The sequence below is a fragment of the Aethina tumida genome, chromosome 5 (assembly GCF_024364675.1).
Source record: "Aethina tumida isolate Nest 87 chromosome 5, icAetTumi1.1, whole genome shotgun sequence".
Classification (NCBI taxonomy): Eukaryota; Metazoa; Arthropoda; class Insecta; order Coleoptera; family Nitidulidae; genus Aethina; species Aethina tumida.
In genome coordinates, this window is record NC_065439.1 from 11,343,007 (window position 1) to 11,370,177 (window position 27,171).

The following is a 27,171-nucleotide window of genomic DNA, read 5'->3' on the forward strand; positions in this document are numbered from 1 at the left end:
GTTTTGTTAAAAATGCCCGAAAAGTGTGTGAGTTTACTTAAAAACTAATTGGTGCATTTGTGGTTTTTTCTTTCAGCCATGGTGAAGATCTCATTGTGACGCCGTTCGCACAAATTCTTGCCAGTCTGAGGAGTGTTCGTAACAATTTTCAATGTCTCACCAACGTGCCCACCAACAAGTGAGTATTTTTTTTCCTATTTTCCAATTTCGGAACACAATTTTCGCATTAATGCTTTTTCCAATTTCGAGATGAGATTTTAAGGCACCGTGAAAGGCGCTTTTAGTCGAACGGTGCTTACGCTTTCCAGGCGGATAATTGGATCAGTTTGATTAGTGGATTTATCCTTACGAAACGCGAAACTCTTTGATATTTTTAATTTCACTTCCTCGAATCGACGAAGAACGTCGTAGTGAACGAGGAGATTATTTTTAAAACTATTGTCCGTAAATTAGCACCGACGGAAAATATTGGAATCGATAAAAGAAATTATATAAAGTCGGGGTTGTTTTCAGAGAGTTATGCAAACAACTTCGGGTATAGGGATCAAAGTAACTTCGACTCCGTTCGCCTGGAAAATGTATCGGGAAAACCTGAACGCAAATAATCCTTAGCTTTGACTGTTTTGCAAGTAATAACCTGACTTTGCACATCAAATATAAATTTTTGTCGTAGAATAATTTAAGTTTTTTGACCATGTGAATCAGACAGACGTTTGTTAATTAAATTTTTTTGGAATGATACGTAATGTTGACTCATTTTGTCAGGTGGTTAATTAGCAAACCTATTATTAAGCTTTAACTTAACTTTTTTTACATATTAAAGATATATGAGCCTGTCTGCAATTCCAAAAAAGCACGTGCTTATAGGAATTTAGGCGCCACATAAATAACAAATAATATTTGATAATCCGTGAAAAAGATAAAAAAAATTTGTGATTCACACCAGAAATGTTGGACGATTTCCACATATTTTTATGTGCCAAACGATTTTTGCGTTTCTTTGTCTGACAGGTTTGATTTAATAGTACGATTTTGTTAAATCAATTAGTTTAATTAATTGGTTTTAATTTTCTGGTTTACGTAATTTTATTGATAGGAATTAATGTTTTACATAATACTTCCTGTAATATAAACTGTTGCAGGACGGGCTTGAATTTATTAAAATTCTTTAGTCCTGGCATTATTTTACATTAAATTTACGAGAATTCCATTGTATAATATTATGTACAAATAACAAGGAAATTAATTTTCTTTTTTATTTCATTTTGTTTATTTATTTGTTTAAATATAGTAAAATTATTTCGAAACACAGGGCCCTTAAATTGTTTGGATTTTTGGAACTGATTAAAAAAAAAATGATTTAATCGTCCACCGAAAATTCACATTTGTTATATTTCGAAAAAGAATGATTATTAATATTTTGTTGTTAACTTTTTGTAAAGGCAAAGATATCAAATTATTATTTTTAAATCAATAAAGTAAATTATCAGTTACGCATTCTATATTTCATAAAAATTAATGATTATCTCGAAACTTAAGCAGTTGCATATAACGTTATATTTTAGTTAAAGATAATTAATACATGTTTGAACAACTTGATTTTGATTTCAAGAGTAAACACTACTGTGGTTTTCTTCTGAAATAAAAAACGTAAATATTAGGTAAAATTGTGTTTCACTCTTTATCAAAATAAATGCGTAAAAAAGTTATTACATTGTCAAATGTCAGTTTTCATATACCAATCGAAAAGCGTTTGATCCAACTACATTTTGAGAGAGACATTATGCACGACAGAGACAGTAAAAGTCTACACATTTGATCCGTAATGGGAATATTTTACTGTCTCTTTCATGCATGATGTCTCTTTCAAAATTAAGCAGGTTCAAAGGCTTTCCAATCAGTATATTTCAGAACAATCAAAATGCGGTCATCGTCAACAGAGTTGGATTCTCAAATCAGTGTTTCTCTATATTGTTTGAAAATACTTCTAACAGTACAATTTCAGAAAAAAAAAATATGGGGAAACAAAAGAAAACATATTTTATTAAAATATTCTAACAACCTTTTGTATTGAACAAAACGTAAAAAGCAACAATTAATACATACATTGTAAAACAAAGCTATCGAATTAAGCACCTGACAAAGGGGAGACATACGAAAACACGGCGAACCGAATTAAAGCCGACCATTGTCTGCATTTCATCACAGAATTTCCAAACAATTCCACCTCGTTTCCGGCGAATTTCTCACCCCCTGTTGTGTTGCAGGTCCCGGCGTTCGTCGGGGGCCACGACGGCTGCGACGCCGCAAGCCAGAAACCTAAATCCCGGAGGTAAGGATCAATTTCTATTTAATATCTAAATGTCTTTTTTTATCTGTCGCGTCATTATTTAATTATAAACCGTGAAATCCGGCAACAATAAAAAGAATGTGCAAGTCAACCGTTTATCGGTTGTTGTATAATAAATTTTGACAAGCGCGATAACCGACAATAAATTATAATTGAATAAATAAATCGTGAACCGTGCACGCGATACGAATTTTCAAAGCAAACACAAAACGCGAAATAATGTCAGCGATAAGTCTCGAAATCGGAACGGACTTTATCGCCTGCCGCAAATAGACAAATTCAAAATTGTCTGTGGACTGTTTATTTCAGTCGCATCTCGTCCAGAAATAAAACGTCCACGGTCTAAAATTAACGAAACCCGGTTCGAAATACTCCGCAAGTATTTTGATTGGCCGAATAAATAAAACGACTGGATTAAATAATATTTACTCCCCGGAGAGCTTTTCTCGGTGCCAAACGAATTATGGATCCTTGTCTGTACGAATGCGACCTGACAGCCCAAAAATTAAATTCGTCGATTAATTTTCGAGACGTCTGGACCAATTTTGTCTTTTTTATGAAACCTGTAAATAACAGGGTTGTTCTTAAATGGCAGAGAAGCTCTCCCGTATAGATATAGCCAGTGTTTTTTGTGTCAAAAAATCTAATATCAAAGAGATGTGTGAAAAAAGTTTTAACCGCTATTACAAATGGTAGGTGTACCGTCTTTCTTATAATTTCTTGTAAAATGTTCTGAAATTATGAAGATATTTCACCTGTTAAAAAACATTTTACAAGAATTGATTAGCCAATGAGATCAATGAGGCGACATCGTTCATGTGATGAATTATTTACATAACCAATCATGCGTATACGTTATTCTTGTCCACCGGATCAGGTGTTTTTCTGATTCAGTCGTAACATAATCTTCGACACATCGGCCGGACCGGATCAACGGAATTTAGGACGGATCAGGACCCCTATGCTATTTTAAGAAGTCTATTTGTTGAAAATATAAAATACATATTGTAAGCAAAAATATACCAATGTAAAATAACAAATATGTAACGAAATTATATTATTTCATATGTATTTCCAACAATTATTTTGTGTTGTTGTGGCTGGAACAGTAAGAAATTGTCCAAGACGGAGTTACCAGATATAAAACATACTGTTTCTAAATAATCTTTTGGTTCAAGAAAATTCAGCATCAGTTGAACAGTGTAGCAGTCAGTATGGAATATTTTTATTCAAGATATTTCAAATTTATAATGGTCACATTAAATAGTAGAAAGGTAATATTGTAAAATTGTTAGTGAGGACGAAGATGAATAATCATTGGTTCCTATCACAAAAAGTTCAAAAGAACAAATAAAAGTGTTATGATGTTAAGTTTGTACCATCTTCGACATGTGAATCTTTTCGAAATTATTTTTTTTATTTTTTACTTATTTTTAACTTCAAAAATTTAAATTGGGTGGAATTATTATGGTCCCGACGGAATTCCGCTACATCCCTACTCATTATGATTTGTTGCTGCAATTAATATTTTTGTAAACGTTGGTTAAAATTTTCAAGCAAATTGAATAAGATGTTGCCAATAATACACATTATAACTGGCTTTTAAAATTGTTATTTTTATACACTGATCATTGGAAAGACACCCTGTATTTATTAAGATATGTCAAAGAGGAAAATCACCGTGGAACGTTGTCCTCGCGATTTTAATCCCGATCAAACACGGCGAAAGGTCGATTTTGACGCACAAACGCACTTCTCTGTTCGAAATGTCCCGCGAATTTAGAGCAAATCCGCGTCACGCGAAATTGTTAAACCGTGCGGCTGCAACAACGGTTTCGACACGTTGCTAAAATGTTATAAATTAAACACCTTTGTGCGTCAGAAAACGTGAAATTTATCGAGTCTGCTAGCTACTTAGGTCTGGCCGTGTTTATGCGAGAATTTCGCTATTTGCAAGTGGAAATTTTCAAATGAGTTCATCCTCGAGATAATCTGGTGGGAAACCGAAACGTTGTTTGATGAATTTGCCTTCAAATTTCATAAATTGCATTGGTAATTTAACTAGTCGTAAAATTATAGTAATCGTATAGTTTTGTAACGTGCTAGCAGCTTGCAAGAGATAATTTATTAGATTTATGGCGTACATTCTTGTCTCAATTTACTTAATCCAATCCGACTTTAATGACGTTATGTTACACACGTATATTATAATTGGATTGGTTTAGTGTAACCTAATATTTATTAAGTTTCATTTGAATAACCAGAAATTGACGTGTGTTTAATGAAATGATAAGTATTTAAATAATGAGGTTTCTTAATCAGGTAAAATTTTAAATATAATGATGAATAATTATTGGGGAAATTTTAACACAAAGAAAGTTGCAACAATTAAACTAAAAATATGTAAATTTAATATGATCAATTAAAATATGCAAAAAGGGGAGTAAAAATAAATTGTAAAAATAATTACAAATTAGGAACGTTTGCAAATAGTACTGGTCTGGTAAACTGACAATAATCTGTTGAATGAAATTTATAAAATGAAGACTTGGAAAATAAAATATATTAAAAATAATAAAAACCATAAAAAATAGTATGTAACATAATGTATACAAACATATAGGTGAATTAAAAATAATTCTGTTAGCTACAAATCACAAAAGTAAATATTCAACTGGTAAAAAGTAGAGCAACTTTTTACTAAATGTCACTAATCTCTGCAAAATCCACAATTGCTTTTAGTTTCATAGTATACACTACAATTTTGCAACAATTTTCAAGATTTGGTGATGTGAAAGGAAAAAATATAACTGGACGACTAAGAAAAACCAATAGGTTTCAAGATAAACTAATTTTAACCCTCTCTCTTCCTGAGTTCCAGCAAAATATAAGGTCTACTTGAGACACAACTTGAAATTAATGTTTCTTTTAGTACCTTAAAAGATAGATTACTGCACGGGGGTCTTCATTTGAGAAAGCCAGCCAAAAAACCAAAACTATCAGAGAAGAACATACGAGCCAAAGTTGAATTTACCAGGTCCCTTTTACACTGGACTTTAAATGATTGGAAACGAACGATCTGGAGTGATGATGTCAAGTATAATCTGGTTAGCAGTGATGGGATTTTATATATAAGGTGACTTATTCAGTGGCTTTTAGGGGAAAAAATTAATGTTGTGAACTCGGGCATGTCAATTTTTCGATCTATACTCCATTGAAAACTTATGGGAGATAGTGAACAACAAAATAAGGCACAAAGGTTATAGTAATGAGCAATATTTATTCATGATTCTTCAAGAGGCCTGGCAAAATATGAATCCACATATTAAGTTAATTTTCAATATACATTTTTTTAAACATAATAATTATTTAAAATTTAAAAAAGTTTCTCTACTTTCTGACTATACTGTATATAAATATAAAATATAATAATTATGAAAATTAAAATCAATGAATAGAAAGATAACAATAGATTTTTCTAAAATTCATTATCAACAATTTTCTTAGTTTATAAAATAAACTTTTAAAAAATGATGAATTTATTATACACCGCTCTGTAAAAGTCAAATAAATAAAATATATTAATATTCTAATATAGATAAATAAAAACAAATATAAATCTTGAAAATCTACAACTACTACAGTTATGTTGCTTAATATCAAACGGATAAGAATTGATTCAATGAAATTGTATGCAACTCTTTAACAAGTATTTTGTTACATTGCCAAATTACTAATGATATTAAGACTTGTGAAATAAAACCGATAATTATTGACTCGATTGAACTTGAATAAAGGCGAATCTCGTTCCGTACACGAATCAGTTTAGAAACATTAAGACCACGATATTTACAAATGATCACTGACGCAAACGAGATTAATGGTGTCGGAGTCCTTTTAACAATTTCAAATAATATTTTTCACCGATTGTTTTTAATTTCTGTGAATTGGTAAAAGTCACATACCACAAATGTGGATTATTTTCGTTTTACATGTGATGTAATTTAATCGATGATTGCGCCTGATTAAAAATCAGATAATTGAATTTAATATGAAACAATGGATGATTAACTATGCGAATTGGCAAACTGGTTTAATAATCGGTTTGATTGGAACGTTGACCATAGTCTATGTTGGCCAACTATAATTATTCTGTGCAATTTTAACAGCGAATTTCAACATATAATGTATATAAACGCAACAAAAACCCCATCTAAAAGTGGACAATGGACGAGGAATTGAAACGACGCAGACAAAAAGGACCTTAATCAAAATGAAAGCTCCTTTTGTACACGTAACACGATCATTGTCCTTTTAACGAAACACTCCTGCGATGGATTCATATTTCGATATTAGCGAAGGAGAACAGAAAAATACCTTGCGGGGGACTAGCATATGTTAATTCGTTATGTATTACTACGGACATATGCATATTGTTATTTACATTTTTATGGAATAATTGTTAGTTGTGAGTTCAAGGAAATTCATTTTGTAATAAAATCAAACGCAATTTTCCTTTTTCTTTTACTACCGCAATATGTTAATTTTTAACACAACAACAACTCATAAAAATGAATTAATGAAGAGGATGATTTTATGGTGCAGGTAACAAATATTATTTAAATTTTATTAATATATTAAAATCTAGACTCTTAAAATAATTTAATTATCATACAACGAGCGAAAAAACTGAAAACATCACGGATTACATTATAACATTGTCGCAAATTTTCTAAACACTCTGGTAATTGATGTCAAATCACTCAAGTTTTCTATTGACTGCGATTCTGATTGCATATTTTGATACGGTGTCGCTAATAAATTACGAGAATCGGCTCATGATTATGAATGATTTTTTCTCTTTTGTTTGTGTTTCCATTTAGTACAAGAACCGTAGTAGTAACAATCATGATCGAATCAAATGATTAAAACGTGATTTTATGTCGAAAATGTATTTTTAATGAAGTATCAGCACAATTCTATTGATTTACTTTTTATTAAATAACATTTCTGTAACTTACGATCATTTTAATGTTTGCACCTATCTTGCCCTCTTTTCAATAATCCTGATAACTTATTTCTTTAGCAGATATATTTTAGTAAAAGTTTTTCTTTGACATTATTGTAATGTTGAGCCACCAACATCTAGTCTTCAGTTTTTTATTAGTCCAAAGTTTAAATGGAGAGGATTTCGTTTCGATAAGAAGTGGATTAAGTAACATTCATTATCATTACTTTGAATTCTTAGAAGCCAAATTGAATATATTCTGATCTTGCCCATTAAGAACATAATCTCAATAACAAACAAAAAAGGAGAATTTGGTAAACGTACCTTGCAAATTTCTAAATATAAAACTAAAGTGGAAAAAAATAAAATGAGAAATTGACATTGAAATTTTTGTATAATCCAAATTAATTTTTCTTTGTATTTGAATATATCTTCTAATAGTTGATTTTTTCTTGGATATGTAGAACGTTTTCATTGAAACTGTGTTTTGTCTTTAATTGTTATCAATATTTCTTCTATTTCTCAAATGTTATAATCATTGAACAATAGTTTCTCTATTCCATATTCAAAAATTGTAATTCTACTTTTGTGTTTCAAAAAATTATATATACTGTCTGCTTTTAGGTTGTATTTTCTTATAATTTTGTTAATAATATTTGTTGTGTCCTTAAAAAATTATTTTTCTATATTGTCAATTTATTTTTCTTTTCCTTATTTATGATTTTTAATATATTTTCCACTTATTTAATAGAAATATTAATAACTATTATTGAAGAACCCCTGATGATAACATGTAATAATAGTGTATAAAAAATATTATATTATTAATTAATTTTAAAGCCGTTAACGTTTCTAAAAATTATATATACTGTATACTCTGCTTTTAGGTTGTATTTTTTTTTAAATTTTGTTAATAATATTTGTCATGTGTTACTAAAAAGTTATTTTTCTATATTGTCAAATGTATTTTTCTTCCCCTTATTTATCATTTTTAATATATTTTTCCACTTATTTAATATAAATATTAATAAATATTTTAATTAGTTTATAATAATGACAATAATAATTATATTATTGAAGAGACCCTGATGATAACATGTAAGATATTAACATAATTACTAATATTATATTATTAAATTATATATTAAGTTTTTAATAATTTTAAAGCCGTTTCTAAAAATTATATATACTAATTTGCTTTTAGGTTGTATTTTCTTTTTAAATTTTGTTAATAATTGTTGTGTGTTTGAAAAATTATTTTTCTATATTGTCAATTTATTTTTTTCCCCTTAATATATTTTTCCACTTATTTAATAATAATTTAAAATAATAACTAATTAATATTTAACTTCAAATAATAGTGTATAAAAAATATTATATTATTAAATTATATATTAAATTTTCAATAAGTTTAAAACCGTTAACGATTTCAATATTAAAAAAAAAAAAAAAATACTGTTGAATAACTCATTTTCAAGTGACTCATTTTTTCATGTATACTATTGTATCATAATTAAAGTATGCAAATTTTTATGTTTGTCAAAAGACAGATAAAAACTAATTAATTAAAAATTATCAGAAGTGAAATTGTAATCAGAACAGTGAGTCACAAATTAATAACTTGGTAATATATGTGTGTAACTTTCATAAATTTAGATAAGCTAGCTTTTTTGCTTCCGAGTAGAATGAATTAGATCGTTACGTAATTTTTTAAACAACATAATTAGTGTTCGTTGCTGTTAATTAACTTTTAATTAACGCCTTTCATCTCTAACCGGAAGAATATTTCATAAAGATACTTTCAATTTATTTTTCGTCTTATTTTTACTTTGACTTGACATAAATTATATTATTGGATGTAATTTCAAAGTCAATAAAAGGTTAGGATAAATAAAAGTAAATAGTCCTAACGGGAAAGTAACAAATAAAACAGTTTCTGATCCTTTATTTCCCTTCCTTTATTTATTTACCATCGTATATGTGGAACAAAGCAAAATGAAGAAAGCATAATCTTGAACTTGACCGCCTCGAAATAATCATTGAACGCAATCCGGTTCGTTAAGCGACAATTACGTAACCCTTCCTCGTTACGAATTGTATAATTTTTACGTAAACATATCGCCTGAAAATACGTTTTACTATACAGGTTGTGCTTTTAGTCGCATGAAAAAATGAATGATCCTTTATGAAAACGAATAAATTTTAATAAAATATACGTGTTTGTTTGTCGTATCCGTCTTACTCATGGTCAGTTAGTTTTTTCGTGTGTGTGTGTTACACAAACAACAAGTTTTGTAACAAACGAGGAAAAATTGAAAATTTTAAACACTCTTCACATGCAATAATTTGAATAAACGATTCAAACACGTGTAGAGACAACGAAATTAAAATAGTATTAAAATAACTGAAATCGGCTGACTTTATAATTTATGACCTATTTATATCGTCGAACTTCACAGGGGATATATTTATAATTGAACAGCGATAACAACTGTATCTGAACTATTTAAACTATGAATTAATTATCGTTGTCGGGTCGTAATCTGAAAAACTCGCGTACGAGCCAAAGTTCCCCCAGACAGATCGATAAAACAATTTCAGCTTCAACAAAAAAAAACTAACGTTTGATTTGACAGTAATAAGTAATAGCAAGTCTGGATACCATTTTGTACGAATGCACGAGATTAATTGGTCCCATCGGGATGTGAATCAATTTGGCTAAATCCCTTTTTGACGGTGTCATTAATTAACGTTCGTTTTCTCTACATTCGTCTTTCTGTAAGAACAGATTTATAATTAATTTATCTCCGACGTCACAACTTTACTAAAACTGAATTTTTGTTTTGTTTTGTTTCCAGACGAGGCTTACATGAAAATGGCAATGGAAACAATGGAGGAGCTCGACTGGTGTTTGGACCAATTGGAGACGATCCAGACCCACCGATCAGTTTCCGACATGGCTTCCCTCAAGGTACGTGCCAGCTAAACGAATCCAAATCCGTTTTCCCAAAACCGCTTAATTAACTCGGGGGGTTTAATCGACGGTTTAATCGAATATTTGGTTTGCCGTCAAGGGTTTTATCGGTACCCGGTTCTTTGAAAACGTTAAATACGTATTTAGGATGTAAATTAAAAGGGGTGTGGGCACGAAGAAATGCAATTTCTGGGTCAAATTTCAATGAACGCTAATCAAAGAAAAATGATGCTGATTAGATAATGCTCAGTGAATGACCCTAATTAAGCAATTTTGGGGGTATTTGTGATTTTCCTCAACCGAACAAATAATCATTATCTCATCTGTTTAATTGTTATCATTTTATGTCAAAGTCAAATGGTTTTCGAATTGTTGTTTTTCTTTTCAGTCCCTCAGAGAAATTTGTCTACGTGCCGCTTTTCAGGCACACTTTAGAACATTATTTGGTTTCATGTTTACACAACAAGGTCAGCCAATAAAATGATGCTCTATGTTTATTCTTGTAGACAACTTCGCCTATTTACATTCGCTTTTAATCCAATTTGTTGTGACGATTCTGATCCTCGCGATCACGTGCGATCTTTATTTATTTGTCTTCTAGCGTAACAGTGGTTTCCCTCTATTGTCCGTGTCCCAGTTTTCCTGCTCCGAACGCGATTTCAAATTTTAAAAAGTAGGTTGAGTGCACGAGCAAAAAAACAATCTCTCATCTTCGATCTGGTGTTTTGTAGTGCCTTTTGACCCTTTTTTTTTGAATACGTCCCCACTCGACACGAAAACTTTCAGCGTGTTCGAATCGGCAACAAGGATGGAAGTTTCAGTATTCGAATTGTTTATTGTTGCGTTGAACGACTCTCGTCCTTTGTGGTGGTGAAAATTTCGCAATCGAATGAAAATATGCGAGAGGTTATCGCCGTCTTATCGCATCGTACAGACTGTTTGGTGACGCACGTTATTAAATCCATTCCTTTGCTTCGTGATCGCTGAAACTACGTCCGGAATTTCGGTTTGTCTGCAATAATCCTACCGTTTGAATATCGGGGCAAAATTTCACCTGCAATTAATTTATAAATTGATTTCGGCCTCGGTTACAATTAACGAAGTTTCGAGACCACTTAATCGAATGCAAACCGCCCGTCCCGAAAAGATGAAGATCGCATTTTAATTAATGAGAACAAATTGCTTGTAACACAATTAGCTACGGTTAAAGGAATATTTTTTTGGCATGCAAACATGTTTGTTCGATTCGTCTGAAAATACTTCGACTGGAAATACTTTTTGAAAACATCTATTAATATTTATATGGCTAGATGTATGATATCCCCGATGTAAACACACAAATTTATTGTTTGTGTGTTCTGCGTTGACCCAGGAAATAACCTAAACGAATTGTTATTGTGCGTTTTTAAGTGGCAAATGCCCCAATAAAATTATTACCGCTTACGAAATAATTTCCTTACAACCACGATAAATACGTCACGATAAACAAACACTTATCGATGCAATCGACTGAGTAAAAAAGAACAATTTAATCTTTCAGGAACATATGTTTTCCCAGAAAAATTGGTGTGTGTTAGACGTTTCAACACCTTCGCGGTTTTATTATAGACGTCGGGATTCTGCCTTTTGACCAAAGTTCAAAATCTACGTGATTGTTCACACTTGCTTTGTATATTTAGGTATTTTCGAGTTTGGCTGATTTACAACCGTGTCTTGAATCACGAGATTAGATGTTTATAATTATACATTTCGTCAGTTCAAAAAATGGAACAATTTTTAAAATTTCTCTTGGTAAATTTTGCAATTCAATTGATGTAAAAGTATGCTCGTGGCACACATTTATTATAATTTAAAACGATTTTGCACCAGTTGCATAAAATAAACAGTCTCCGATAACATTATCAATGATGGTTGTAACATTTCCCCGTTTAGCATTGTAAATTAGACATTATATTTAAATTTTTCCACTTTAATTACAGTTACTTAATCTTTATTTGAACGCTTCCAAGCAATTATTGGTAATAAATAAGCAAACTTTTGATAGACTCGCTTGAAAATTCACACGTTTTATCTCCACGTTTAAAATTTATGTCTTGACAAATTGTTTAAATTTTGATGAAGTATATTAATTTTTACTGGAAGCATGAATAATCAATAATTTTATTAATGTGGCATTAAACTACTTTAATATAAAATATTAGCTTAGCGTGTTTTAAATTTCATATTTAATAAATTTTATGAATATGTAAATTGACATCTCTAAATATCTCGAATTAAAAAAGTTATATTTAAAATAATATATAAATCACCTTTTTTCACACTTCAGATAAAATCTTGGTAAATGTATGATTTTTTATAATCCCCCGTCCCCCCCATTGATAGTAATACTTAAAGTAGAAAAAATTAAAAGGAGTTAACAAAAAGTAAAAACACTCCGTTTAATTTTTGGCAATAAGGTTGAAATGTGTGAAATAAAATCAATTAGCTTTAATTATTAAAACTTCATTTATTAGAAAATATGTATGGAAAATGTCAGATTCTGCCCATAAATAAAAATAAAATTAATTAAACTTTTTAAAAACTTTGCTAATAAATTTCACTATACCATAATAGGATATTAGGACCTATGTTTTTAAGGTTAAATAACTGAACAAGTTAAATATTTTGTATTTGCGCATCAATAATTATACTAATGAAGCAAATTAATTCAGGATCAGGATACACAAATTCATTTGTGTCAAAACGACACGTAATTGGCGATATATTTTGTAGTATTAATACTTGTTTATATCAGTTGATGTTTTTTTAGTATTTTTGTATTGATTTTCACAACTTTAGTTCCTCTCAAATTAATTAATTTTTCTAATTATTAATGTTTTTTATTATTTTTTTAAATCGAGGTAGAAATTTATTTATATAGATTTAGATAATAAATACAATAAGTATTCAGAGTTTTCTTAAATTATATCAACAGTTTTTGAATATAGAGGGAAACAAATTAGAAAATGTTCAAACAAATGTATTTCATTTTAAAGTTAATACTCTTCAGAAATTGACAGAATTTTTTTAATAAATATTCATCGCTTTGCAGCGCGATAATGGAATGGAACGGTCTAAATTTGTTACCTTATTTTTTTTTATCATAATTTTTTTCCAAATCATTTCTTATAATTTTACAAGAAAAAAATATTTGAAGATTAGAGTTGATGGTAAAAAAATACATATTTTTGAGAAAAACGAATTACAGGATAGCCCTATTTTCAAAGCAAATACTCTATATATCATTTAAAATTTAGTAAAAAATTTAGATTCTGATCTTAGAGATACCCTTTAATAACAAAATCTCATTAATTGGTTATGAGACAATAAATAAATAATCCAAAAAATAAAATAATTTTTTGAAGCTTATTACATTAAAAGGAAAATCATTTTAATGAACTTCTTAGGGTGGGAAGGCTGTAACTAGGGTAAGTTCAATTAATATAAAATGCGAAAATAAAATGACAAATTCCTCCATTATTAGAATTATCCTCTGAAAAAACAATATTATTTTTTGAAGGATTTTATAGAGTTGATGTTAAAAAAATACATATTTTTATGAAAAACGAATTACAAGTTAGTTCTATTTTCAAAAATATGTCTTTTTGTAAAAATATTAGATGGTTTTTACCATTTACCAATCTATGAAAAATTAAAATCTATTTTCAAAACGAATATTATTTAAAATTTAGTAAAAAAAAAATTTAGATTATGCACTTAGAAATACTCTCTAATAGCAAATTCTCATTAATCAGTTATAAAACTTTTGAAACTTATAATATTAAAAGGAAAGTCATTTTATTGAACTTCTTTGTGTAAGAAGTGGTGTAAGTTTAATTAATATAAAATGTGAAAGGAAAATGACAGATTCTTCTATAAATATATATTACACTATAGTATTTTATTAAGACTACGGTTTTCATGTAGCAAATTAATAAATTTATTTTTTTAATTATCCTGAATTTTCTTGTCTAATAGAAAAGGGAACAATCGAAAGACTTAAGATCTTCCTCAACAATTTTGTAAAAATTTTCCATAACTTTAACTGGGAACTGCACAGTTCCTTTGGCTAATATTGATCCTAATACACTATAAAACAAATTTTGAATTGAAAAGTAGGTGAAAAATAATTCCAACAATTAATAATGGTAAGACCTTAATAATCGCCATCCATTCATTTAACAGAAAGTATTATGTTTATTTTTCAAATATTCATGATAGATCATGAGAATGTTCATTAATGGCTAAATGAACTGACTAACCATTCCAAACACAAAAGATCATAAATATATATAGTAATTTGGAAAAAAAATAGATTAACGTCACTTCTAGTTGAAGTATATTATTTTACCTAAAATCGAAATTTCAGCTTGAATGAATGAGTCATTTAAGTGAATCACATTGTTTATTAAAAAATATGCAATAATAGAATTTAAAAAAATATATGTGTAATTAAAATGCAATATATATTGTTCATTATTATGCATTGATTTTTAATTGCCCCATAAACAAGTAAAAAACATTGATAAAATTAACAATTCCAGACAAAAATACAACTCCACCGCTGCAATAGAGTGCAATAAAATTTTTTATTGCCGTTTGCGCAAAACTGCAAAACACAATCTTGACAATTTTAACCAAAAACAATAATAAAAAACGCGACTAGGAAAATTAACCGGGATACATTTTCAGCGATCCTTTGTCGCAGGATGAAATGTCGTCGCGTATCACATTTCCATTTTTCGTCGATGGTGAAAATCCGCGAAGGTTCAACGCACCGAACATAATCAATACGAAGTTGAGACGCTGTTTCGGTCACGTCTTTCATATGTTATGTGATAATTGCGATTAATATTAATTGTGTTTGTGGATAATTACGTCGTTTTATTTTATTTGCCTTTGGCGCCATTAAAGTGAAACGTAAAAACATAATTTAAAAATAGTTTTATGCCCGCGGCAAAATTTTCCAGCTACAAAGTCGCGATTGGTAACATATTTTACGCCCGTTTCGTACCGATAAATTAGGAATGCACACACGTTCATAAATTTGTTAGTAAAACAATTTTGCGTAATTTGAAAATCCGCTTTCGCGTATGATTTATTCGAAGTGGAAAGGAAATCTTTCAAGTGCCAGACATAAATATTATGCGGCGCACTCGGAAAATACCTCATTGTGTTTTCCGAACCTTAAAATTTACGGGTGATAATTCAATTATAAATCATATTTTCGCAGAAGGTGAAAATACCTTGTGTGTTTTTTTTTCTTTAAATTCTATTATATTTCGGTTGGAGGTGCAAACACACTATTTATTTTGAACTTTTCGTGTTTGCCTTTCCGATCTAATACATTGTTGACGTGGAAAAAGATGGGAAGACAAACAAACAGCCGAAGGCGAAGGGAAAATACGGAAATGATGTCGAATACAATTTAACAAAGGTAATAAAGACGTCTTGGAATAAATAAATCAATATGACCGTCTGGAATGTGATCGTAATAATTCTATAAAAAGTACGTGTTTTGAATCTGAATATGACATTAGATATTAAATTATTCTATTTTTATTGCAATTCGGGTGCAGTGAACATGAAAATCATATTCATTTTTTTTTTTTCATTTATTCACTATATAATGGTAAATTTTTGTTTTTTGATATATTTTTTTAACTCTTTCAGTCACGGTTTTTAATTAAGAATATTTTGAATATTTTCATTTTAGATTTAGCTTCATTTGCAACTAAAATATCAATGAGACTAAGACAAAATTGGGTACTGAGGTTTTCGAGGAATAAAGTGGTTAGTGACATTAACCATTGATACAAACAAGCTACGATGAATTGTGTATATTATTTATTAATATATTATAATGAACTTACCCACAGGAAAAACTTACGCAAAAATTATTTTTTATGATTGTCTGAAAGACACGTTTTTCCTTTACGTAGGCAAAGGGGCACTTTACATGTATTACACTTCCATATAATACGTACTAGAGACATTTTAGTGCTACATTTGCAGCATCTTCTCGATTGCTGCTAGATGGCATGGATTTTAGTATAAAAATTCAGAAAGAGGTGTGAGTGACAGTAACCACCAAGACGGAAAAAGTTAATACGTCGCCAAGAATAAATGACGTCCAATCGAGATAAATAATACCAGTAGCAATGGTACCTTCTTCATTTCAATCAGAAGAAAATTAGCTGAGTTACAGTTGTAAGAAGTTCAAATTTTGCACAAACAAGATGAGTTTTAGTCACTCTCACCAAATAAATAATTTGCTTTAACAACATATATTTCCTCATATACATTTTTAATTGTGAGTTTATTCAGATACTATTATTTTAAGCTCTGGTAAATCTAAACCGCATAAAAAAATGATATATAAAAAGACATATTTAAAATTGACTGTTTTGTGTCTGTATTGCAGCCATTTGAACGGTATAAAGAGATTCGATTTGCTTTTTTATGGTCGGATATTTTCGTATATGGATCCAATGATAATAGCCATTATTTGATCTTTCATGAAACTTTGAGGTGCTTTGTCCATCTAAATTGTCTAAGAAGTCAACCAAATATATGAGAGAAAAAAATATTAATTGTATTATTTTATACTTGAGAATTAATTGATTCGTTCTTACCAATTACGTTGTAATTTTATCTCAAAAACTTACCAACAACTCCCTAAAATATTCCTAAGTGAATTTTATTCAAGCAATCATTAAATATATAATTATAAAATGTTATGGTTTGAAAACCACATTGAAATATTTACCTTATTTGTACATTTTGATAACATTGGAAATTTGATTTAAGTCTCAGCCATTTGAACAGTATAAAGAGATTCGATTTGAACTTTTGCTTTTTTATGGTCGGATATTTTCGTATATGAATCCAACGATAATCGCCATCATTTGATCTTTCATGAAACTTTGAGGACTTCTTTTTATTTCAGTTCTGTGTTGACCAAACCTTTTATCTTATTCAAACCTATTATCTTTGTTCATCTAAATTATCTAAGAAGTCAACCAAATATTTGAAGAGAAAAAATTATTAATTGTATTATTTTATATTTGAGAATTAATTGATTCGTGCTTACAAATTACGTTGTAATTTTATTCCAAAAATTTTCCTGAAATATTCCTGAGTGAATTTTATTCAATCATTAAATATATTGGATAATAACATTGGAAATTTATTTTTTACGAAGCATATGTAGAATATATGAATGGAAAATATCAAGATTTTTACTGTATGTTTGGTTATTTCTATAATAACATTTTAATTTTTATCCCATCTTCACAGATTGAAATGTTTTTAATTGATTAAGGTATCTATTAAAAATGTAAAGCTTGAGATATTGGAATTATTTATTACTTTATAAATATGTGTTCAATCTGAATCTAAAAGATTGCTCACATATTCTGGAAGACCCTGTATTATAAAACATCCAAATTTCAAAAATTCGGAGAACCAGTGTGGTGATCATGATTCAAATATCATTATGCTAAATTAATTGTTTCATTTCAAATTTATTTTTTGTAATGTTAATAAATAAATAAATTAAAGTATCAATATAAATAAATATTTTGGATATATTATTTGAAATTTAAAGGATAATAAAAAATTGTATTTATGTGCCAACTTTTAAATAAAATAATAAACGTGTAAAATTATCCTGAAAACAAATTTCGGATATTGCATTTAAAACTAATACACGGAGATTCAGAGGCCACATTTTATTTATTTGTTTGACAAATTAGTGTGATACGCAAATAGACAAATGGGAATTTTTATTGCCGCGGCAAACGTTAAAATGTTTAGTTTGTAGAAATAAATACAAATGTTTTAACATAACCAATACATAAAAATTGTATAAAAATAATAATTAGAGCGAATTAAGGTTAATATTTATAATGTGATAAAAGTGACGTCAATTAAGTTTAAAAAGGATGTTCCGAATATTAAATTAGTGTTTTACTTTGTCACGTACCAAGTTATAATTCAATCATTAAAGTTTTAAGATTTAATAACCTTAAAACGGAAGTTGAGGCCAATCTGTTAACTAAATATGTGTAAAATTATACTCTCTTCTTAAAATGAATCATAAATGGAACGATGTACATGAGTTTGACATTTATTTATTGTACCTGGTAAAACACAGACTAATTAAATACAGGTGAATCCTGCTGGTATTCCCTTCCATGAATCTACGTGCGCAAAAGCAATATTTGAAAACTTTCCAGCAACTTTGACACAAAAAAACCACTAATATTTATTAAATTTAGTTAGTGGTCGATTTTTGAAGGAATTTAAAATAACACACTTTTCTAAGTACAGGTGCTACCAAAATAAACAGTTTCTCTGAACTCGTTTCGAATCTACATTCCGCAAGACTTACTCAAGTAAATTGGATTATGCTCTTAACAACCAATTAAATATTTATTCGGTCTTGTTAAACACGCGAAATTAATTACGTGCAGTCGAGCTGTCTGCGATAAAACGTTTCTGGAAACAATTCCAAACTATTTGATAACGTTCGCAATGGCAAAAATACGCTAAGTCAAAACAAACATGATTCACAGTCGTGAAAAAGATGTAGATTAATGTGTAATTAGCGAATTGCAATAGAGAAAAATAGTTATTATCGATGAGTCAATAGAAGAACGTTTGTCGGAGTGGTGGTGCCATTGTGCACGCAACTAATTAAATTAGTCATTGCGAAACTTCATGTAGACAATTCACTGTTCACCAGAATTCGCCTTGAGAACAATTACTTTGTGCACATAATTTTTTTATTAATTTCGCCATAAATTTCTATTCAAACATCGTCATATGAACGTGTGGTAAGGGAAGTACATGACACCGACATGTCTGGCTTGTTTTTTGCAGGAAAACGATCCTCGCGTATTAAATTGTCGAGATAATGTCCGAGATATTTGTCTTTTAATAAATCCCGCGCTTAATGAGAACGTTATTCATACAAAATAAAATATTTGCCTTAATTATAAAGGACAACGCAATTTTCACAAGAATATTAAATATTGATCTAACTTTTTATTTATTACTCACTGAGAGTTACTCATGTTTTACATTGAGGCTAAAGCTCCTTCATTTTTTAGTTTTATTATTTGGTTTAAAATTTTATCGACAATAAATCGCTTTTAATTCCTTTTGAAGGTTTCCGTCAATCATTCAATGACTGATTTTATCTGGAATATATTTAGCACTGTGTCAAATGTAATTTTTTGAAAACAATTTGTCAGCTTTATTTGATTTTTAATAAAAAACGATATTTTTTACCTTGAAGGTTTTTATAATCCAGTTAGTTAGTAAATCTTCTCTAATCTGTCACGAAGGTTGTTTATTAATGTCTGAATATATTTTTTGAAGTTTGCAAAATATTTAAAATCAAATACAACAAGTTATAATTCAAGATTTACTTTTGGTTAAGGAACTTTTTTAATCCATAAGCAAATTTTTAAAAATATAAATGAAATCATCTGACGTCGGTTTCCTGTTTTTTCAACCAGTTTCCTAAGTTTTTACTAGTTTTAAATCGCCAATAGTACTGTTTTTAATCAATAAAATAACCATTAACCGATTTAATGAACAGATTTAGTGTACGACCATTATTCACAACACTAAACACCTATTAATTATATTTAACAGCAAAACTATGATTAGTTACGACATCAAGGTTGATCATTGTTACGTTTATCAATGTTTCGTCTACACGAAAGCAATTTGAATTTGGCATTTTTTACAAACAGTTATATGCCATTGTTTATGCAAACGAAAAATTGTAACGGCTGGACATTATCGAATTAGATTTATTCCGGGAATTTTGTGTATTTTCAATAGTTTCTATCGATAAACAAACTTTTATGTCGATTTTTTTCTCATTCATTTTCGTGGGTAGATTAAAGATTCTGCTTTAAATCAGTCAGTGTCAAACAAGTATCTTGGTTAATGATGGTTGGGTCCTTGGAATCGATTACAAGTACTTTTTATATGAAGCTGTAAAATAAACGTTTTATGTTCTAATCATTTAACTTCGTTCGTTAGATATTATTGTTTGCACGTGCACGAGACCAAAACCTTATGGTAATCTGGACTTGTTGCTGCTGAAAAAAAATCCGTAACAATTCACGATTATGTTACCATTACGTTCCTTGACGCAGTTTCTGCGATTGTTGTCGTCACATTTTGCAAATTCGAGTTTTTGTACATAATGGTTTTTGTTCCGTTTATGGAGCGTTTTTCTTTTTTTATTAAAAATAGAAATCCTTGACTCGACGACGATAAACTCTCGCCGCGACAAAACATTTAGCATTGATATTTCAACGGTTTTCTCTGCGGTTTTGTAAATTTTCGCTTTCGTCTGTTCGTTGGAAATGTACTAAAAAACACGTCAATGGGTATACGATCATTAGTGTCCATTAACAATAAACAGGCGTTAATTGATAGGTAAACGCGATCAAAGATCACACACTCGCGGGTCCAGGATTGATCCGTTGAAAATAAATTTTTGTGTATCCACATTTCTCTCTCAACCACATCGGGAAGTTATTGTTTGACCCGGACGTATGTGGTTTGGTGATTTGTTGCGATCGCAACAGATAAAAGTAATTAAATTGTTTATTTGCGATGCGGATTTTCCTAAATGGCAGCTGTGCGGGTGGAAAATATGTCAACATTGCGTGCCTCGTTACCGAAAATTGCGATTAGGAGGAAAATGAAAAACGGTTCGGCTGCCCGGATAAATATTTGCGCTAGGGACGAAGTCAGTTTTTTTATTTTCAGTACGTTTCATAAAAATACTATTGTGGAATCTGCATTAATGCATCGAAAAATGTGTTATCTCGTATAGGATTATTTAAAAAATATATCTAATATTTCATTTAATCTATGATTAGTCACAAAAAATATTTTGTCTCTAAGAGATACTTATTAAGAGTAATTTGAACCGTTATCTAAAGGTGACCTAAACGAGAAGGTAATAAATATAAATAAATTTACATTTTAAATTTTTTCACCGGTTTGCAGGTTGAACATACTCATTTTAACTTAATGGATTGCAAAACGGAAAAACAATTAAAATTATCTTCAACTTATAATCACAATTTATCGAAGTAAATATGAATAAGAAACAGGAATATTTTATTATTAGGTTGGTTATATGAAATTTTATTAATAATTTATGTGGTTTACACCAACTGGGAAAAATATTGGTTACAGTTAATGAAGTTAATATCATATTTATTACTTTATTAATATGTAAAATGGACAAGTAAAAGTATCTTCAATAAATTTGTAATCATAATTTATGGAAACAAATATTAGAAACGTGAGTAAAATCAAATTAATTGCCATTATTTTTGTTACTATAACCTATTATCCAATTATTTAATGTTTATTTGCTAATGATATTTTTTCCGATTTTTAACGATAATTTATATAAGCAATATACACATTTCATTGACAATTATAAAAAATATATTTAAATGACCTATTAATGTGAAGGTGTTAATAATTTTTAAAAATATTAGTTTAATTTCACAACAATTTCATATTTACTGCTAGTTTAAATTAAATATACAACTATTATATTAAGTATTTGCTTATTGAAGATAACTCAGTTTCCAATAGTCATTAAATTTTTTATATTTATATATTAAGGAATATATTAAAGCGAAAGTGTTAAAAATTCTCAAAAATAATTATTAATTAATTTAATATCATAACAATTTTATAATTTTAACTACATAAAACAACCACAGAACTATTATACAAATTATTTGTTCATTGAATATAGTGCAGTTTCCAATACTCTTTTAAATATGAATGTATACAGTATTGACAGAAAGTAGAGCAACTTTTAAACAATAAAAAAAAATAAAGAGTTTAATCTTAACTTGGAAAATAATTTCTAGTAAAGTAAAAATTTTTGTGGATTTTGTAGAGATTAGTGACATTTAGTAAAAAGTGGCTTTTGCCAGCCGAATATTTAGTTTTTTAATTTATAGGTAACAGACTTCTTTTTTATACACGAAATATTCACCGATATGTTTGTATAAAGAGTGTTCAAAATTGGTATAAAGTATATTAGATTTGCATATACAGGGTGGTAGCAATTTATATATTTTTAAAGTTGCTTTCTGCCAATACTGTACATATTAAAAACTGAATAAATTTTAAAATCAAATTAATTATCGTTTTTGTTGTTATGGTATCTAATTGTCTAATATTTATTTGCTTATGTGGTAAAATAGTGGATTTTCCGTTGCTTTTTTAAGAATTTTTATTGATAATTTTTGCGACTAATATCGAAAACGTCAATTGCTGTCTATAGAAAAATATATAAACTATCAATTTATATGGATGTGTTAATAATTTTCAAAAATATTAATGTAATTGGTTACAACTAGTATAAAATAAATATACAAGTACTTGTTTATTAAAGATTAATTTTAGTATAGATTAGATTTTTAAATATATTTAAAAAAATAAATTTAAAGATAATTTTGTGATATCTTGTTATAAAAACTGTAGATAATTTGAATTGATAATCAAAGTACAGTCAACAAACCAATTATAAGATGTAATTTCCTAAGGAAAATATGAAAAAGTGGGCAATTTTTGTTACCGTGTCACATTATCTAATTATCTAAAATGATTATTTGCTAACGACAGGTTTTCCCATTGTTTTTCCCTTTTTTATCAATAACTATGGTAAAATTCGATACTAAAATTTGAGCATTGGGCGTCATCAAATAACTGATTAATTAACCGGGACGGAGGTCGTAAAAATATTTTTAATTGCACACAACAAACAGATTACGGCACTAAACTACTTAAGAGTGTTTATTGTAGATAATGTTATAGTTTATGGTTTGCATTTTTTTCGCAAACATTAACCAGATATTAAAGTTTAAAATTGCAGTTATTTTTAATATGAAAGTTCGCGTTGCGGCATTTTCTTCGGCACGTAAATTGGTAATTTATTACGACTGAGTACAATTTTCGAGCCGGTTAATAAAACTGGATGATTATTAACTCTCGGAATTGGCAAAGTTCCACGGCGAAACACCATATTAGCCAATTTTTTAATAATTTTCATATCGCAAAACAACAAATGATTAAGATCGTTCCGACTACCTGACTTTCACTCGTAGTTCACGGAATGCCGCAAACACGACCGATTATAGTAACATCGCAGTTCAAGAGTTCACCCACTCACATCAATTAAAACGCCTCGTTCCTTTCGATATTTAGATGGGAATATGGCAAACTTCGTCTCAGTATTAAATAATGTAATTTGTTTATCTCATTTACACATTATCGATGAAATCGGATTATGCCAGTAGAAAACAAAGTAATTAAAACTTATTAATAAAAACCGTTTCAAATTGAAACTGCGAAGTCCAAGGTTTTACAGTGAAAATAATACTGTTCGTTGCCAATTAGACTCAATTATTATTAAATGATGGTCTTAAATGTTTCAAACATGAAGTTGTGCCACTATTGCAGCATACTGTCGTTGTTAAATAGATATAAACAATTTCCTGATGTGCCCATAAAAGTGTCGATACAATACAATCCAATTATTTTATTACTCCACGTCGCATTTAAAACAATGAACCGGTAAATTATGACAATTATTACAAATTCGTAATTGTAATTTTCATAAATCAATAAATACATCGAGAACGCCAATTATTTAATTTACATAATGATGCAGTTGAAGGTCGAGCTTTCCATATTTGTGGGTTACACAAGTGCACGATTTTATTTTCTTTATATTCACACTTCTTGCCGTTGATCTTTGTCATTTTGTTTGCGAATTACACTTGGTTATTTGTACATTTGTAATTTATGTCCGGCTTCAGTTCGTGTTTGTACCTTTTGTGTGTTCTGATTGTTAGTAATTTATGGGTCGAGGAAAAACACTGGAAAATGCATTTGTTTATCGTTGCTAATTTGAACGTGACATTATTATTGTTGTAAATTGTTGGTTCAGGAATGTTTTCGAATGTGTTGAAAGTGTTATATGTATTTTTTGCATTTTATAAATTAGCCATAACAATTTAGACATGTATAAGTGCCAATACCAATATTAAAATTAATTATGTAACGGTTGTCAATTTTCAACAACTAAATCTAAATAAGAAGATAATTATTCAATTTTATTGTTACTATGAACTGATTATTTAATATTTTTTGAAAACTAGTACACAACTCTTATCAGTTTGTTGACGAATTTTCCTCAGCTATCTTTATCTATTAAGTACTCATTGTATTTTTTCTAAAACTATAGAAAAATACAACAACATAATCTGTTAGACAATAAGAACATGTTTGTCGTAAACCGAATCGAGTTTTTATCTACAAGTGTAATAGAATATTATGTAAACTAATTATTTCCGCACAAACACTTCACAACGTCTAGAAATAGTAATCGACACCTCGAATTACTAAACAATAAACTAATTGTATAATTGTTCTAGTTAATTATAAACAATCGAGGTTCAATTACATGGAAATAACTGTGTTCACTTTATAAGACTTTTTTTGGCAAAATTTGGACTTGTATTACTCTTTCAAATTGAAAAAGTTCGATTTTGTCTTCGCAGTTGGGAGAAATAAATGTGTTTCAATTTATTTCGCAGAACACGTTCGAAAAGTTTAATTAGTTTCATGAGACTGTTTTATGGTATACTAATATCAATTTCGAATAAATTGATAATAGGTTCGAGTTTTCCTTAAAATTTTGGCAATTGTGATATTTTTGTATCACTATTTATAAACATTTATCGACGTTTATAATAATTAACACTTATGTAAAAAATGTCTAATTAACAAAAATAATTTTCGGGGAATTGTTTGTTTCATATTGTTTAAATTTATATTAATATTTGATTACTATACAATAGTAAATAGATTTGGATGTATTAAAAATAAATACAACAAATATATTTGGTATAACTTAAATTATATCGACATTGACATTGAGGGTAATAAATTAAGATGATTTGTCCCAAAAAGTTCAAAAAAATGTTCTCTTTTAAAATTATAAGCTGCAGAAGTTTTTTTTATATTCTTTACTTAAAAAAATATATATCCAATAATAAAGGAGGAAATATATAATTCTAAAAATTGTCTGGAGTTTGTAACATTAGAAGAAATCATTTTATTTATTTTTTTTTTTTGGTTAAACAGGAGATTCTAAATGAAACAAAAAACAACTAAATTTAATCAATTAGTTTTAATGACAATAAATCTTCAATTATAAAATGTGAACAAAAAATGGCAGATTCTGTAGCATAAAAACATTTTAAAAACTTGACCAATGTCAATGTCATATTATACTATAGTATTTTAATGAAGACTACGGTTTAAATATAATATATATAAATTTAAAAAAAAAAATCATTAATTGATTGCGAAATGAAACGAAAAACACCAAATTTAATCAATTAGTTTAAATAACAATAAATCTTAAATTTCAATTATAAAATATGATCAGAACATGGCAGGTTCTGTAGCATAAAAATATTTTAAAAACTTTGTCAATGGATCTCATTATATGTTACTATAGTATCTTAATGAGAACTACGGTTTCAATATAATTAAATTATCAAATAAAATTAAAAGTCAAAAATCATATAAATGAAACAAATTAATTTAAAATTCTTTAAAGAAAATGTTGAATTTCGTCGGCTAACATCAATCAGAACAATTGAAAGCCATTAAGATCTTCCTCTCACGAAACAACAAAACTTGTGATTTAAAAAGATATAGCTAGTCTTTTCTTAATGGTTGGTGTTTTCTTTCCATTATTTTATTGAGGAACAAAAATAAAGACTGAAGTTACTTTGTAATTTATAGTATTTTACTGTTTTTCTGTTGTTTTAACAAAAGTTCTTTTTACAGCCACTAAACAATCTTGTAAAATTTTCCAGAAGTTTTGATTGGGATCTGTACAATTTATTTAGCTAATACTGATGCTAATACATAATAAAACAAATAAACTTTGAGCTGGGAAGGTGGGTAGATGTGTAATGAGTTCTATAGTTAATATTAGTATGCCTCGTCCACTTGTACATAAAAAACAAAGAGTAATTAATATTTGGGAAACAATATCTTAGATGATAAAAGCGTTTATTAATGGACAAATAGACTGCAGACTTACATGGCTACATATAATAATACCAACTATTGATTGAGATTATTTGTGTGGCCGCAAACGGGTAGTAACATGTGTTTTAGACGTTTGTTAATGTAATTCTGAGTTAGTTTTCCCATTTTGAATACAATTCTTTAGTTAGTCCTTATTATACGACAGACCTCACATCTGTGCATACACGTATAATTGTTTTTTTTTTTTAACTCGTTCTAGTCAAGCAGGAAAGATATCGTTTTAATTTCGCACGATATATTTGGACTTATTACGCAAATCGCAATCGACCTAAAATTCAGTCGAAAAGTTTTCCGGTCCGAATACGTTTATAAATAATTAATAATAAGTTTGACGCTAAATTCCAAATGGACTCGAACGTAACAGGATGTCCAAAAACTTCGCATCAGTTTCTAATCTATTGTCTATTGTAAATTAATTATAATGAGATATATTTTAATAACAGGCTGTCTTAAAAATATCAGCAAATAAAATCAATATTAATTTGAAAACAAAATTAAAAAACGTAATTGTATGAATAACGGTCATAGTTTTATCGTAAATCAAACAAAAAGCTTTTGTAACTGGTAAAAATTTGGCTAAATCCCTTTGAACGTTTGATTTGT

General features: G+C 28.7%; 1 protein-coding gene across 12 annotated transcripts in view; it reads left to right on the forward strand.

The window, feature by feature from the left end:
• Positions 1-27,171, forward strand: part of LOC109596530 (cAMP-specific 3',5'-cyclic phosphodiesterase-like) — a 229,574-nt gene that overhangs the window by 195,372 nt on the left and 7,031 nt on the right. For all 12 annotated transcript variants that reach the window (XM_049967672.1, XM_049967673.1, XM_049967671.1 and 9 more), the window contains 3 exons: positions 77-178; positions 2,268-2,332; positions 10,217-10,329. In XM_049967672.1, the coding sequence (XP_049823629.1) occupies positions 77-178; positions 2,268-2,332; positions 10,217-10,329 (280 nt within the window). The remainder of the gene's footprint in view (positions 1-76; positions 179-2,267; positions 2,333-10,216; positions 10,330-27,171) is intronic.